This window comes from Sander vitreus, chromosome 15, assembly GCF_031162955.1.
Source record: "Sander vitreus isolate 19-12246 chromosome 15, sanVit1, whole genome shotgun sequence".
Lineage (NCBI taxonomy): Eukaryota > Metazoa > Chordata > Actinopteri > Perciformes > Percidae > Sander > Sander vitreus.
The window spans coordinates 27,870,212-27,886,284 of NC_135869.1; the positions used below are offsets into that span (position 1 = coordinate 27,870,212).

The 16,073-nt window shown below is 43.0% G+C and overlaps 1 protein-coding gene across 1 annotated transcript in view; it reads right to left on the minus strand.

Annotated features, from left to right (window-relative positions):
* Positions 1–4,336: 4,336 nt before the first annotated feature.
* Positions 4,337–16,073, minus strand: part of ddx39ab (DEAD (Asp-Glu-Ala-Asp) box polypeptide 39Ab) — a 14,332-nt gene continuing 2,595 nt past the window's right edge. Inside the window, exons 3-10 of the mRNA XM_078269272.1 lie at positions 15,928–16,055; positions 13,933–14,209; positions 12,517–12,635; positions 11,825–11,956; positions 10,077–10,186; positions 9,702–9,846; positions 9,398–9,545; positions 4,337–4,878 (exon numbers count right to left, since the gene is read on the minus strand). Of these exons, the coding sequence (XP_078125398.1) occupies positions 4,862–4,878; positions 9,398–9,545; positions 9,702–9,846; positions 10,077–10,186; positions 11,825–11,956; positions 12,517–12,635; positions 13,933–14,209; positions 15,928–16,055 (1,076 nt within the window). The 3' untranslated portion in view covers positions 4,337–4,861. The remainder of the gene's footprint in view (positions 4,879–9,397; positions 9,546–9,701; positions 9,847–10,076; positions 10,187–11,824; positions 11,957–12,516; positions 12,636–13,932; positions 14,210–15,927; positions 16,056–16,073) is intronic.

Below are 16,073 nucleotides of genomic sequence, written 5' to 3' on the forward strand. Positions count from 1 at the left end.
TGAGAGGGAGAGGACTCCCCTCCCACAGATCCAGGGCTTGACCCCCTGGGGTGAAAGCCCTTTCTAATGATGGATGATAAAAGCTACAGGATAAGAGACAGAGTCCACCCTGATGGGTTGAGGCTTTGTACGCATTAGTAGGGAGGGAGGGAGGGAGGGGGGGGATATGTCGAAAGGTTGTTTACCCAGCTGGACTCGTCCCCTGCCTTGCCTCGGCGAGAAACTGAGACATTTTGCAAGCACCAGAAGAACAAGCCTGGGATTCTGGCGCCTAGACGTGGACCGCCTAATTCTGGGCAAATTAACAATCCTGACTCTGAAGTGGCAGCGAGAGAAAATCAGCCACTCTGGGTTTTTTTGTTTTTGCTTTAAAAATAAAGATTTTAAACTGCGTGTACCGAGGTAAACATGTCATTTGCGACTCGCGGCGGTTGGAACCGCTCTCGGTGAACAATCTGGCCTGTAATTGAGCTTCTTGCTGAAAACAAAACAATATCTTGTTCATGTTGAAGTGTTTGTTTTCTGAGAAATGCTGTAGAAGGCTGCGTTGTCAGATGACATCACTGTCACGGCCTAAAAGCCTAATCCTGAGGACGTTTCGGAGAGGGGGGGAAATCTGTATTATTTCATCTTTTCTGTGGCCAAAAATCCTTCACTATGACTGAAGAACCCTTGCAACATGGGTTCAAGCTCACGCACCTTAGCCTAGATTCAAGACCTTTTATCTCATGCAAAAGGTGACAGAGGGACATTTTGTATCTTTACTGAATACACATTTTAAATGGGTGACTAAATTATTTGAAGCACCATTTTATTATTTCAAAAATGTGTTTTTTTTCCCCTCTTGTGCCATAAGATAGTGGCTTAGACATTTGTTTGTATTTCTCTGTGAAACTGGAAAATAGACTTACATCTCTTGGCTACAGTAGGCTTTTTTGTTGGTTTATTTTAGTTGCCTCGAAGCCTGACAACCTCCTTAGGGGCTACATGTGATTAAAAAGAAAAAAATGTGTTTTGGTAATTGTACACCATTGCTATTGTAGATGCTGTGGTGTTGGTACTGTATGTCTAGTTTTGTTACAGGACACTTTAGAGCAGCTATGTACAGATGCATCGTTACCTTCTCTGTAGTTCTATCTGCTGTATAAGGGCCAATCCTTTGACAGAGTTATACTGAAGTAGTAAATGTGTAGTTTAGCACTGAACAACGCACGGTTCAGATCCTTTACGAGCATTAAGTGCCAATTTGAAAGCGTGATTGTATGTCTACAAGTGTACATTAAAACCATGTGTAAAAATAAAGTCATGCTTTCTGAGATTACATATATAAATATTAAAAAATAAAAACGTGTTCACATGTTCGTAACTACTTCTGTTGGAGACGGTTTGCCTAACACATGAGTTGCATACCTGCAAACTCAGAAGGGCTGATAAAGGGATATATATATGTATGTATATATATATATATATATATATATGTGTGTGTGTTTGTGTGTGTATGTATGTGTGTATATATGTATATAATATATATATATATACACACATATACATACACATATATACATACACACACAAATATATACATACATACACATATATACATACACACACATTTTGTGTGTATATATATATATATATACACACACACACATATATACACACATATATATACACACACATATATATACATATATACACACACACACATATATATACATACATATATACACATACATATACATACATATATATGTATGTATATACACACACATACGTTCCTCTCCAGTGAAATACAGACACACTTGTACACCGTTTTTTTACTTTTACTCCCTCTAGAGGTCTGGAGAACTTCCGTTGTGTAATCTGGATGCTGCGTTTTTTGTTGCATTTGTTTTCTGGGTTTGCGTGCTTTTCTTTTTGCATCGTTTCATATTTGCAGTGCGTTTATGTATTTGGTTGTGTTGTGTGTATTTGCAGCGCGTTTGCTGAACGCTGCACGTGTTGTCAAATTAATGAAGTTGTTTTCTTAATTTGCTTGTTGTTTTGTCTATTTGCCTGTGTTTTCTTAAGTATCAGGGCGTTTGCCCCTGTCGGCCACCGTACTGTTACCTGCTGCCAAGTGTAGTGTTAACTAGCTAACGGTAGGCTAACGTTACCTGCCGTCAAGTGTAGTGTTAACTGGCTAGCGGTAGGCTAACGTCACCTGCTGTCAAGTGTAGTGTTAACTAGCTAACGGTAGGCTAACGTCACTTGCTGTCAAGTGTAGTGTTAACAAGCTAACGGTAGGCTAACGTTACCTGCTGTCAAGTGTAGTGTTAACTAGCTAGCGGTAGGCTAACGTCACCTGCTGTCAAGTGTAGTGTTAGCTAGCTAACGGTAGGCTAACGTTACCTGCCGTCAAGTGCTAGTGTTAACAAGCTAACGGTAGGCTAACGTTACCTGCTGTCAAGTGCAGTGTTAACTACCTAACGGTAGGCTAACGTTACCTGCTGTCAAGTGTAGTGTTAGCTGGCTAACGGTAGGCTAACGTTACCTGCTGTCAAGTGTAGTGTTAACTAGCTAGCGGTAGGCTAACGTCACCTGCTGTCAAGTGTAGTGTTAGCTAGCTAACGGTAGGCTAACGTTACCTGCTGTCAAGTGTAGTGTTAACTAGCTAACGGTAGGCTAACGTTACCTGCTGTCAAGTGCAGTGTTAACTACCTAACGGTAGGCTAATGTTACCTGCTGTCAAGTCTAGTGTTACCTAGTTAACGGTAGGCTAATGTTACCTGCTGTCAAGTGTAGTGTTAGCTAGCTAACGTCACCTGCTGTCAAGTGTAGTGTTAGCTAGCTAACGGTAGGCTAACGTCACCTGCTGTCAAGTGTAGTGTTAACAAGCTAACGGTAGGCTAACGTCACCTGCTGTCAAGTGTAGTGTTAGCTAGCTAACGGTAGGCTAACGTCACCTGCTGTCAAGTGTAGTGTTAACTACCTAACGGTAGGCTAACGTTACTTGCTGTCAAGTGTAGTGTTAACAAGCTAACGGTAGGCTAACGTTACCTGCTGTCAAGTGTAGTGTTTACTTCATTACGTGACATGCGGCAATGTTTAGGTTGCCTCTAACGTCCGTTTTCCGAGCATCCGAGAGAAGCGCAGGCATTTCAGTGGCACCGAAATCCACGTTGCAATTCAGTCCGGTAGATAACTGTCGTTAAGGGACCGGTGTCGTATTAGCACCGGGTCTCGGACCACCCCGCCCCACAAAATAAAAACTCTTCGGATCCACACGATTTACGTGGATGACATTTTCCCCCATTCAAAACGCGGCTAGTTTGCAGGTATGGAGTTGGAATGAGTTCACCATTTTCCATTTTTAATGAGACATTTGCACTCCTACACTTGGTCGTGTACATTTAACAAAAGTCATGATTTTCTCATCAACTGGCCGACTGCTTGGCCTCCTATATTGCTGCTTTTAGCTTTCTCCAGATGTTTCGTAGCCCAAAATAACTTACAGAAGGACCCCAAAGTACTTAATATGCAACTAAACTGTTTACTGACTCATTTCAGAGGAAAACATTTGACTACATTTACTGGTTATGTCGCAGATTCAGAATTTACACACAATGTAACAACTAAAAACATATGCATCATTATTCATTAAACTGCACCTAAACTGATACTGCTGTCATTGGGAACCCAGCAATACAACCGCCAAATGTTTGGAGATCGGATGATTGGCTCTTTGAAAGACACACACAGATTCCTCAATTTAAAGTGAGATGTGTGACTAAATGGGTTTTAAGCTAATATCTGCATGCTCCCGTTAAATGCTCACTTAGATGCTAATAGCACATGCTTAATTAGCACTAAACTAAACAAAGTACAGTACAAGTTATATATGCATTTTGTGATGGTAGTTGTGTAAAATATTTTCCTCAAAATACAGATACAAGCATCAGTTACTTCCATTTTATGGTGTGCTAATTTTCGTAGACGCCAGGGACATGGGGAGCTTTTTTGTGGTGCGCACAAGAAACCAATCTAAGGCTAGCAAAATGATGCTAATGAGGTACTGCTAAGTGCTGACGTTATGAGGCTAAAGTTACCATTTTAGATTCACAGCATTAAATGGGAATCAGTTCCAGTTGCCTTATCTTTACGTTGGTTGACACTATCTGGTACTCTTTCGTAGCTTATTTAGGAAGATGATTATAATTCTGACTGGTACTTGGATTGTTTTTGGCAGCATGAGATGGGTAAACTATCTTGTGCACACGAGAAAAATTAAAATCCCCATGTCCCTTAAAAGGGCTCCGTACCGATGACACTACTAATCACAATTCACCACCAGGACTCCACTTGGTGACTTCGTTTATTTGAGGCATTCAATTGGAAAGTCAAAGAAAAGAGCTGCCATGTGAGCCAAAATCTACTCAACTGTCATTTACATGACTTTTTAAAGACCAATGTTGCAGTGGGGGGGACAAAAAACACAAATGTCCTAGACAATCTAGTTTGAACATTTAAAAAAAGGGGCTAAAAGTCACTTACATGTTCCTCAGAACTAGTTTCCTAAACGTTTCCCTGAAGCTCTGCTGGATGAAAATGGGGGCAGAGACTAGAACAGCCTCACAAGAGACCACGACAGTAAAAATGGCATTTTATAAAAAGTTTTAATTTCATTGAGCAAAGAAAAACAGTAAAAGACAAATTAAAACCGACCATACCCCCCTGTCCCCAAAAAAAAAACGGACAATAAAAAAAAAGTTTGGTGAACGTAGGGAACGAGCAGAGCTTTCAAATCAGCAGTGAAATACGTCTACTTCCAAATACAAGACACAAGATCCATGAAGAGGAGACATCTTCTTTGCTGGAGGACTCATCTGGACTGCTCAACTAAAAAGACAGAGGAGAGACATGAGTTCAGTAAAAGATCAACAGCTGAGCATACCAACATAACTGGTTATACGTGCAAAGGCCGTTCCCATTTGATGAGAGCACCAGTTACACGGCCTCTCGTAAAGGTCGATTACAGCGGCTGATTATCTGTGGGGTAGGGCTGTACAATTTCATTTATTTATTATTTTCAGGACAATGTACATTGAACATGTACAACAGTACACGTAAAAGTGCCAGATTGTAGCCCAAAGGCTAATTTCCACCTGTAGTCCATTAGGCAGATGGAAATTACAATAAAAAAAAGGACATAAAGATATACAGTAGTAACATTTGCTACATAAAACAAGGTGAAACAGGACGATAGAAAAGAAACAGGACAAGACCATTCATTAGTAAATGTTAAACAGAGAGGATGCTCTGCTGGGCTAATACCAGTCCCTCCAGAAAACACGAGCTCATAATCAGATAAAGTCTGCATGTTTATTTTGTCAAATACTCGCACTTACGCCGCATAAATTGCCGATTTCCGCGCAAAATATGCGAGCCTTGCATGATATAATCCCTGCATTTTCGTTGCAAAAAAGTCATATCTTAGCAGAAAGTTGAAAAATGTTGTTTACTTCACACAAGAGCAGCCATTGCAGTTCCCACAATTTCATCGCAAGAATTACATAAATATCTCACATATTCCATTGCATTTTTTAAAGAAAACGTGCCACATAATCAGGGATTTTTGCCTGCAACAATCACAAGAAAACTCAGCATTTTCTGGAAGGACTGTAATACGGTACAGCATACAGGTAGAGGTGATTATACGTTTGTTAGCTCTAAGACAAGATATACAGTAGTAACATTTGATATATAAAAACTGGGAGAAACACGACGATTAGCCTGGGTAAACCCTGACGAACTTGAGATTTGCTCTGCAAGTCAGTCTGGTGAAGAGCCCATTCAAACCCATTTCCAATGTCCCCAAAATCAAGGCACCAATCACGACGTTTGAGGCGGGCTCTACGCCAATCACAACCGTTGAGGCGGGCTCTACGCCAATCACAACCGTTGAGGCGGGCTCTACGCCAATCACAGCCGCTGAGGCGGGCTCTACGCCAATCACAACCGCTGAGGCGGGCTCTACGCCAATCACAACCGCTGAGGCGGGCTCTACGCCAATCACAACCGCTGAGGCGGGCTCTACGCCAATCACAGCCGCTGAGGCGGGCTCTACGCCAATCACAACCGCTGAGGCGGGCTCTACGCCAATCACAACCGCTGAGGCGGGCTCTACGCCAATCACAGCCGTTGAGGAGGGCTCTACGCCAATCACAGCCGCTGAGGCGGGCTCTACGCCAATCACAGCCGTTGAGGCGGGCTCTACGCCAATCACAGCCGTTGAGGCGGGCTCTACGCCAATCACAACCGTTGAGGCGGGCTCTACGCCAATCACAACCGTTGAGGCGGGCTCTACGCCAATCACAACCGCTGAGGAGGGCTCTACGCCAATCACAACCATTGAGGAGGGCTCTACGCCAATCACAACCGTTGAGGCGGGCTCTACGCCAATCACAACCGCTGAGGCGGGCTCTACACGATGACAATAGCGCAGCGACGGCGAGCAGCTTTGTGTTTACATTCAACATGATGGCTACTGAAGAGCAGCATCACCCCAATTGTTGCTCCGATTGGTTGGAGGACTATCCAATTGCGCCCAGAGGGATTTGAGCGGCGTCCGTTGGTGACGCCCCTTTGGAAATGAACCGTCAATGAACCTTTCCCAGACTGTTTGGGGTCAACCAGGCTACCACACCATTAATCAAGCTTTGATTTTGGCTTCCAACGATCACAACAACAATGTAAGCGAGATAAACGATTATTTTGCACGTTACGTTTGGCAAGTTTAACTTATTTTAAACTCTTGTGATCGGAATGAAAAGTGAAAAATGGGGAAAGTCTTCAGGTAGTTTCACAGTTCACGGTGTTCTCACTGTTGATTGGTTTCACGGTTTTTAAAATAACAAAAAGCAACATCTTTCCAAACGTCAACGAGTAATCTTGTTAAATAATTGTGCTTCCAATATTGACCAAAATAATCGTGATTATGGTTCGTTCCCATAATCGAGCAGCCGTAGGTGGCGCCGTCTTCAGCTGACTGACTCACTGCAGAGCTGCACAGATTAATCGATAAGCTATCTATTAAATGAGTCGCCTACTTATTTGATGATCGAATGATCGGCTTGAGTAGAAAGCTTAATGATTCCAGCTTGTTAAAATGGGAATGTTCTTGTTTCTTCTGTCCTCTGACAGGAAACTGAATCTCTGAGTTGTGGACAGAAGGTCAGTGTATCTTTTGGTCATTTTGGTTTTCATTTCATAAACAGGTATTAAAAAAACAAAACGAACAGTTGAAAGGCATTTCTTCCTTTTCATGGTCAAAAGGGGATGAGATACATTTAAAAAATATGCTTTGATATTCCTGTTGTATTCCATATAACAAAATACAATCACTTGAAAATAGAAAAACGAAAGAAAAAAGGCCTGTTTCTTCATATTCTGAGACGGGGTGTTGTCATTTCCAGTGCAACAGCGCCCGTGTAGCCACCAGTGTTGCCTTCAGCCCAGGCTAAAATTACTTCTGAAACTTACACTCTGATAATGCTTGGGGGAGAAGACTTCTTTCATAATGTCACCCTATCTCCCTGCCTCCCTCTGACTCTGTCTCTAACCCCCAGAGACAACTTCGCCCAAACAACAGCTCAGGAAATGGACTCAGTCAGGGCTGCTGATCCCAGTAAACTTTCTGTTGCTGCCGTTAAGGAACATGCCGACTTATTGGGACTTTGTCTTATTCCCCGTCTCCCCCAGAGTTAGATAAGTCCAGACATACCCTTCTCATCTCTGTGCGTGTTGTAGCTCTTTCCGACGGCCCCACTGGTAGCTTAGCACAGATCCTGGAGGTAACCTGCTCCATCTAGCCTAGCTTAGCACAGATCCTGGAGGTAACCGGCTCCATCTAGCCTAGCTTAGCACAGATCCTGGAGGTAACCAGCTCCATCTAGCCTAGCTTAGCACAGATCCTGGAGGTAACTGGCTCCATCTAGCCTAGCTTAGCACAGATCCTGGAGGTAACTGGCTCCATCTAGCCTACTGCTCCCAATAAGTGACAAAATAACATCAACATGTTCCTATTTACATGTTGTGATTTGTAGAGTCACAGCGTGTACAAATAACAAGGTCACATGACACACAGCCATCTTCTAACCGTAAACATACTGGACCTATATTCTCAGAAGGTGAAGCATTTCTACTCTCTGCACAGGGCTTCTCAGGTGTTGCCCTAATCACTCCGCCCAAGTAGTGAGTAGCAGTGTTAACGTGCAAATAAAGAGACAGAAATAAATACCTATTTATATAAAGTCCACTTAAATAAATGTAAAACATGTATTTAGGCTTTTGAACTATAATGACTAATGCATACGTTTATATGCATTGCCTCATTTATGTATTTCATGATGTATTTCATAGCCATATTTATGTAAAAGGCGCAAAAAACAGATGATCAGTCGCTCAGGAAGTGAGGCTACGCCGGTGCGATTGCCTTGGAAATGCAACATCCGTCTCAGAATATGAAAAAACTGGCATTTCTTTCATTTGTTTTCTAGTGATTTAATTTTTTGTTATATGAAATAGAAAATCAAAGCATGTTTGACATTTTCACAATCCCTTTTGACAATGAAAAGGAAAAAACGGCCAGTCGTTTTGTTTAACACCCGATTATGAAATGAAAAACGAATGACCAAAAGATACTGACCACAAAACAAGACATGTGACGACGTCATCTCTGGCTTTTTGGGAAACACTGATCCACATTCTTCAAAATGTGTATTGATCAAACAACTAATCCATTAGTCAAATATTGGACTGATTAATCAACAATGAAAATAATCGTTAGTTGCAGCCCTAACTCACTGGATTAAACTGCCGAGCAAAACACCAAAACCCAACAAATAGCAGTATAGTAGGGCTTTAACAGTCTGTATTGCGAGCAGAAGACACAGTATGTAGACTGATGCATGTATAATAGGAAAACGTACATGTCACACAATGTTTAAATATAGCCACGGGGAACTAAATGTTAACACTCGTCCTAATGCACACGTTTTATTTTGTATTACTCTACACATTTTGTAACCGGTTACCTTTTGGGAAAGTGTTTGTTCCGTGTAATACAGAAATGTTCCTTTTTCTTAAATCATAGTTTTACCCAAGTTGCCGCTTGGCGAAATGTAACCCCGGTCCCCCAACAAGAGGATTTTGTCTAGACACTTGCACTACGGTCTGTTAAACAATAACTAACTTATGTGGGTGACCGTGACTCCTAAAGCAGGGTATGAACCGAACCGTGACTTCTGCGTATCATTGCACGTTGAACCTATTAATCCAAAGATTACAATCATTCCAACAGGCCTAACGTCCCTGAAGACATCAAGCATCACAGGCATTCGGAAATGGAGAGGCTTACTGTAAGAGGAGATGTCGATCTCATCTGGGAGCTCGGCCACGTTGACTTCAAAACGGTCCTGAACATCGTTCAGAGTCTTGGCATCGGTCTCGTCAGACACAAAGGTTATAGCCAGGCCTTTGGTTCCAAACCTGCCAGCACGGGCAACCTGACAGGCGCAGAGAAGAGGCCCCGAGTGAGTGAAATCCCAAAAATGTAACACTTAAGGTATTCAAAAACTTATTTAAAAGAACTTCCCAGAACGAAAAGAAGCGACATAACAGAAACATTAAAAACGGGAAAAACAGCTGCAGGTATTTCTCACCCTGTGCAAATAGGTGTCAGAATCTTCTGGCATGTCGTAGTTGAAGACGATATTGACCCGCTCAATGTCCATCCCTCGGCCAAAGAGGTTAGTGGCCACCAGGATCCGCCTTTGGAAGTCCTTAAATTGCTGATAGCGAGACAGCCTGTGGATTAAGAAGGGGCATGAGGGAGAATTATCAACACAGCTGCTGTAGGCATTAGTGAACTGCATCCCCTCTTTGAAGGCAATGATGTGTTGAGTTAACTGATGAGGCCTCATGCTCCATAAACATACTTAGCATTCGGATCTCAATAGAGCATATGTTTATGAGAGGAGCTATGCAAGAGGTGTGTGTGTGTGTGTGTGTGTGTGTGTGTGTGTGTGTAGTCTCACCTCTCCTCCTGAGCCATTCCCCTGTGGATGGCAATGGCAGGGAAATTTTGTTCCACCAGAAGCTGGGCCAGAGCGATGCAGCGCTGCACTGACTTGACAAAGATCACCACCTAGAGGCAAAGCAAAGGCATTGGAATACAGCTGCTGAGGCAACTTAAAGCAGGGGTCTTCAACGTTTTTAGGCCGAGGATCCCTTAGCTGAAAGAGAGACACAGACAGAGAAGGGACCCACCAATACATAGGTTGTATACAATTAATTTGCATGAAACTGGGCCGGATGGATTAAAAAGGATTGGCAGTGAGTCCTTCAACGTTACTGTATGGCCATCATAGTGGCTACCTTACCTATACTTATATTTAGGGATGCACACTATCCATCCATCTATACACACACACACAATATCAGCTGGCGCAATTAACACATAGCGAAAGGCTGCGACATATCGCGAACGAGCAGTTTGTATTTCAGCAGAATATGTGAAAGCAGCAGTACTGAGTACACTTTAATATGTTTATTTATCCCCAGTAATACCTCAGAGCAATATTCAACAACGTTAACGCATATTTTCCTCATATCGTGCAGCCCTACTTATATTCAATATATGTTTTTTCCACAAATGTATCTTTGCTATTAAACTATTGGATTCATATTGTACGTTTTCAGACATTTTAGTATTTGAAAAGAGAAACCTTTAAAAACATTTTAAACACAGTTTGGCATCCCCCTCCCTCGCTAACTGAGGACTGCCTGGGGGGGTCCACAGTGTTAATATCTGACCTAAAGCCCTAGTTCTTTGGATTCCTTCAGACCCTGAATGAGGGATTTTAAAATGAACGTGGAATTCATCGCAGGGACTCGAAGCTCTCAACGGATAGTTGACACTTTCTTGCCAAGAGTTGAGCTTGATTTACGGTTCTGCGGCAGCTGTACATTGAGTTATCACCGTAGCCGACGTAAGTTTGTACTTGTGTGTTGGTGTGTGCATCGACCTCTTATAGAGGATAGCAGGGCTGGCTGGCTGGCGTGGTGCGTGCGTGTGTTAGAAAGCAACAATGATCATCCTCGGAGCGAGTAGTGACTCTAGAGTCATAGTGAGAGAAACAAACTGTCTCCTAGAGCTGGGCAATATCGATATTGTGATATGAGACTAGATACCGTCTTAGATTTTGGATATTGTAATATGGCAAGTGTTGTCTTTTCCTGGTTTTAAAGGCTGCATTACAGTAAAGTGTCATTTTCTGAACTTACCAGACTGTTGTAACTGTTCCATTATTTGCCTTTACCCACTTAGTCATTATATCCACATTACTGATTATTATTTATCAAAAATCTCGTGTAAATATTTTGTGAAAGCACCAATAGTCAACACTACAACATCGTTGCGGTATCCATATCGCCCAGCCTTAGTGTCTCCCCTGTTTTTTCTGACCACGGTGGGAAATCTGGAGCAGGAGAAGTTAACCCTCTCCTTGATTTCATGTTGATGGAGAAGGAGAACCAGGACATGAGTCAGGGGGGGAAATGCAACGCTATCCAGCCACAGCCGAGTGACGTGCGCCACTGCGACGTGTAGTTACATTTTTCGAAAGGTGCACGTCAGGCTACAGCGTAGGGTCGGTATCGCTACGTACGTAGCCACAGCTTTAGATAGGGGTAGGCGTGATACAACTAGCAAATATTCAAGTAATACAACATGCCAAATGCTACTGGGATAGACATGCACCGTGCAATAACGCCATCACTTTACCTGGTTGAACTCCAACACGTCGAGCAGGTCAAAGAGCTTGCGGTTCTTCTCGCTGTCCTTCAGCTTGCAGTAGTACTGCTGCAGGCCGTGGAGCGTCAGTTTGGTCTCGTCGTCCACAAATACTTCCATGGGCTGCACACGAGGAGATGACAGACAGTTAGGGAAACTTGTTCCAACGTGCAGCAGCTACAATGCACAACTTTCTGAACGGTAGGTTTCCACACAGCAAAATTTGGCTTCGCTCTCATTGAGGTTGAATGGAGACGAAAGTCTTAGTCAGGGCACATACACCACTAAAAGGACCAGTGTATGTGTTAGTTTAAACACTCAAACTGTTCAGTTAGCTGACAGGCTAAACGCTAGCATGTTCAGACATTAGATTTCATTGTAAGCTTAGCCAGGCAGCTAGCTAGGCTACTTGTGCATTTGTTTGATTACATGTTTTGTTGAAGAGCATTGACGCTTGTATCAACACGGATTCCACAAGCTACGATAGCAACGATAGCTTGCTAGCAAACTACCTGCTAGCTACCTATGCTACCTAGCTCAACCCTCTCTGCTAGCTGCCTAGCAGCCGCTGTTCTGGCGTGTTTTCACGACAACGCCCCCGAGGAAATATTTCGCTGGCTGAAATTTGCTTGGCGTTTCGCTGCGTGGAACCGTACCGCAACAGTGCTTCATCGATCACTTACATCCTGCATGAATTTGCGGCAGACTGGTCGGATCTCTTTGCTCAGCGTGGCGCTGAACATCATGACCTGCTTCTCATGGGGTGTAATCTTGAAGATCTCCTGTACGTCACGCCTCATGTCTGTTACACAAACGAGAGGCCGAAGGTAAAAAATTTTTTTTATCAAAATGTATTTAAAAAAAAATAGAAAAAGGGGGTAGGACTAGACTTTCTGCTCCTTTTTGAACATAGAAATCCTTATTTGAATCAGTTACTGGAATGTTGAAAGATACGTTTGCTGATTTAGTTTGTGCTGGTTTTCTTGCCTGTACTTAAATGCATGTTCATCATCATTGGCCTTTAAAAAAGGAACACGCCGACTTATTGGCACGTTAGCTTATTAACCGTATCCCCCAGAGTTAGATAAGTCCAGACATACCTTCTCATCTCTGTGCGTGTTGTAACTGTCTGATGCCCCCACCACTAGACTAGCTTAGCACAGATCCTGGAGGTAACTGGCTCCATCTAGCCTAGCTTAGCACAGATCCTGGAGGTAACTGGCTCCATCTAGCCTAGATCCTGGAGGTAACTGGCTCCATCTAGCCTAGCACAGATCCTGGAGGTAACTGGCTCCATCTAGCCTAGCTTAGCACAGATCCTGGAGGTAACTGGCTCCATCTAGCCTAGCCTAGCACAGATCCTGGAGGTAACTGGCTCCATCTAGCCTAGCCTAGCACAGATCCTGGAGGTAACTGGCTCCATCTAGCCTAGCTTAGCACAGATCCTGGAGGTAACTGGCTCCATCTAGCCTAGCCTAGCACAGATCCTGGAGGTAACAGGCTCCATCTAGCCTAGCTTAGCACAGATCCTGGAGGTAACCGGCTCCATCTAGCCTAGCTTAGCACAGATCCTGGAGGTAACCGGCTCCATCTAGCCTAGCTTAGCACAGATCCTGGAGGTAACAGGCTCCATCTAGCCTAGCACAGATCCTGGAGGTAACCGGCTCCATCTAGCCTAGCACAGATCCTGGAGGTAACCGGCTCCATCTAGCCTAGCACAGATCCTGGAGGTAACAGGCTCCATCTAGCTTAGCACAGATCCTGGAGGTAACCGGCTCCATCTAGCCTAGCTTAGCACAGATCCTGGAGGTAACCGGCTCAAACTAGCCCTACTGCTCCCAAAAAGTGACAAAATAACGCCAACATGTTCCTATTTACATGTTGTGATTTGTAGAGTCACAGCATGTACAAATAAGGTCACATGAGAAGGTATGTCTGGACTTATCTAACTCTGGGGGATACGGTGAATAAGCTAACGTGCCAATAACTCAACGTTTTACTTTAAACATGTTCAAAATAAACTACTAAAAAAAAGTTAGGGGGGGGGGGCAGACAGGATGCCCTCCCTGAAGAGGAATATCCAAACAAAAAAAACACACCTAGCTGCTCCAACATTTTGTCGCACTCATCCAGGACGAAGTGCTTGACGTTCTTCAGATTGAGCGTCTTGTTGCGGATGAGAGCGAGGATGCGGCCGGGGGTTCCCACCACGATATGGGGACAGTTCTTCTTCAGGACTTCCTCGTCCTTCCTGATGACCATGCCCCCAAAGAACACGGCTGCCTTTACAGAGGACATGTACTTGGAGAAACGCTCGTACTCTTTGCTGATCTGGAAGGCCAGCTCTCGCGTGTGGCACATGACCAATACAGACACCTGAGGAGTAGAGCGACAAACAGATTCAGACACGCTGCATCTTGACATCTTAATGTGTCGGTACTAGGGGTGCATGATATTGACAAAATGTGAAATTGTGATAGATTATGAATATTGTGATTTGATTTTTAAACACAAGTTACGGGAAGACGCATCAAAATAGATTCATAACAAGGTTTATTTCAACTGACTGTCATATTGGACTGGTCGAACATGAATATATATATGGACAATATGACCATGTCTACAGAACATGTTCTACTGGTTGGACAGTATAAATATATAAATAAGGACCATGTCTACAGAACATGTTCTACTGGTTGGACAGTATAAATATATAAATAACAGAACAGAACATGTTCTACTGGTTGGACAGTATACATATATAAATAAGGACCATGTCTACAGAACAGGACATGTTCTACTGGTTGGACAGTATGAAATACATGGAGAACAGGACATGTTCTACTGGTTGGACAGTATACATATATAAATAAGGACCATGTCTACAGAACAGGACATGTTCTACTGGTTGGACAGTATAAATATATAAATAAGGCCCATGTCTACAGAACAGGACATGTTCTACTGGTTGGACAGTATACATATATAAATAAGGACCATGTCTACAGAACAGGACATGTTCTACTGGTTGGACAGTATGAAATACATGGAGAACAGGACACTACTTTTCATTCTCTTCCGATTCGTTCCATTTTGTTGTGTCTACATTTCTTCACTTACGTTGTCACTCTGTTGAAATATGCAAACATGTAAGGTGGTACGCTCCATAGGGTTTGTCACGTAGTGGAACATGTGCACGTGGCTAGTAACGTGTAACGAGTAACTGGCCAATGAAACATGATCATTACAGCGTTTCAAGCTCTAAATCAAACACAACTAAGCCACACAGCTAACGGACGGGACGCAGCGCTCCACAAAATAAACTAAAACATTGCATACTTATATTGCGATAACGATATTGAGTCGATATATCTTGCACCACTAGTCTGTACATTATCAAGAAGCAAGATAATTTTGATGCGGACATGACATGTGGACTCTTAATGCAAGCCTCAAGTTTGAAGTAAAAAACATCTATGCTAGAATAAACTTACAAATAGACTACAAATGTAGATATGAAGAGCTCCATGTAATAAATAATGTAGTTATGAGTTATAATTAAATTCTGACATAATAAAGCAACAGCCATGTACATATCATTTGTAAGATCTAGGTGCTTTTACTAAACAGTTAGACGCGAGGTTAACCTTTCGGCCAAAACCTTCCATCACTACTTTCCATCAGGAAGCCAGTAAGTACAAATGTAGCCTTGTGTGTACTAGATCAAATATCAGGTTGGGACTAGATTAGGGAAAAAACAAAACAAATGCTGGATTCTGATCGTATCCCAATTCCCCAAGCTCCATTTACTCCTTTACATAGTCTGAAAAACAGCGAGGTGTTCCCTGCCATTATAAAAAAAAAGGCTCACAAGCCATTTTGTGCACCACCTAAGCCGAATAAATGTAAAATCAATGTGAGCAACGTTACAATGAAAAAAATCGAATGGTTGTTGGTCCCCAGTGGACTTCATTAGCTGAAAAATGTACTTGAGGGAGGACCACTAAACCCCCCGCCAAATACGTGCACCTAAGTCTTCCACAATCCTGGACAACAGACTGAGTAGAGCCAGTGTGTTGAACGTGTGTACTAACCTGTCCATCAACAGGTTCAATCTGCTGCAGTGTGGCCAGCACAAACACCGCCGTCTTTCCCATACCAGATTTTGCTTGGCACAGGATGTCCATGCCCAGGATAGCCTGTGGGATGCATTCATGCTGGACTAAAATAAAAAAACAAA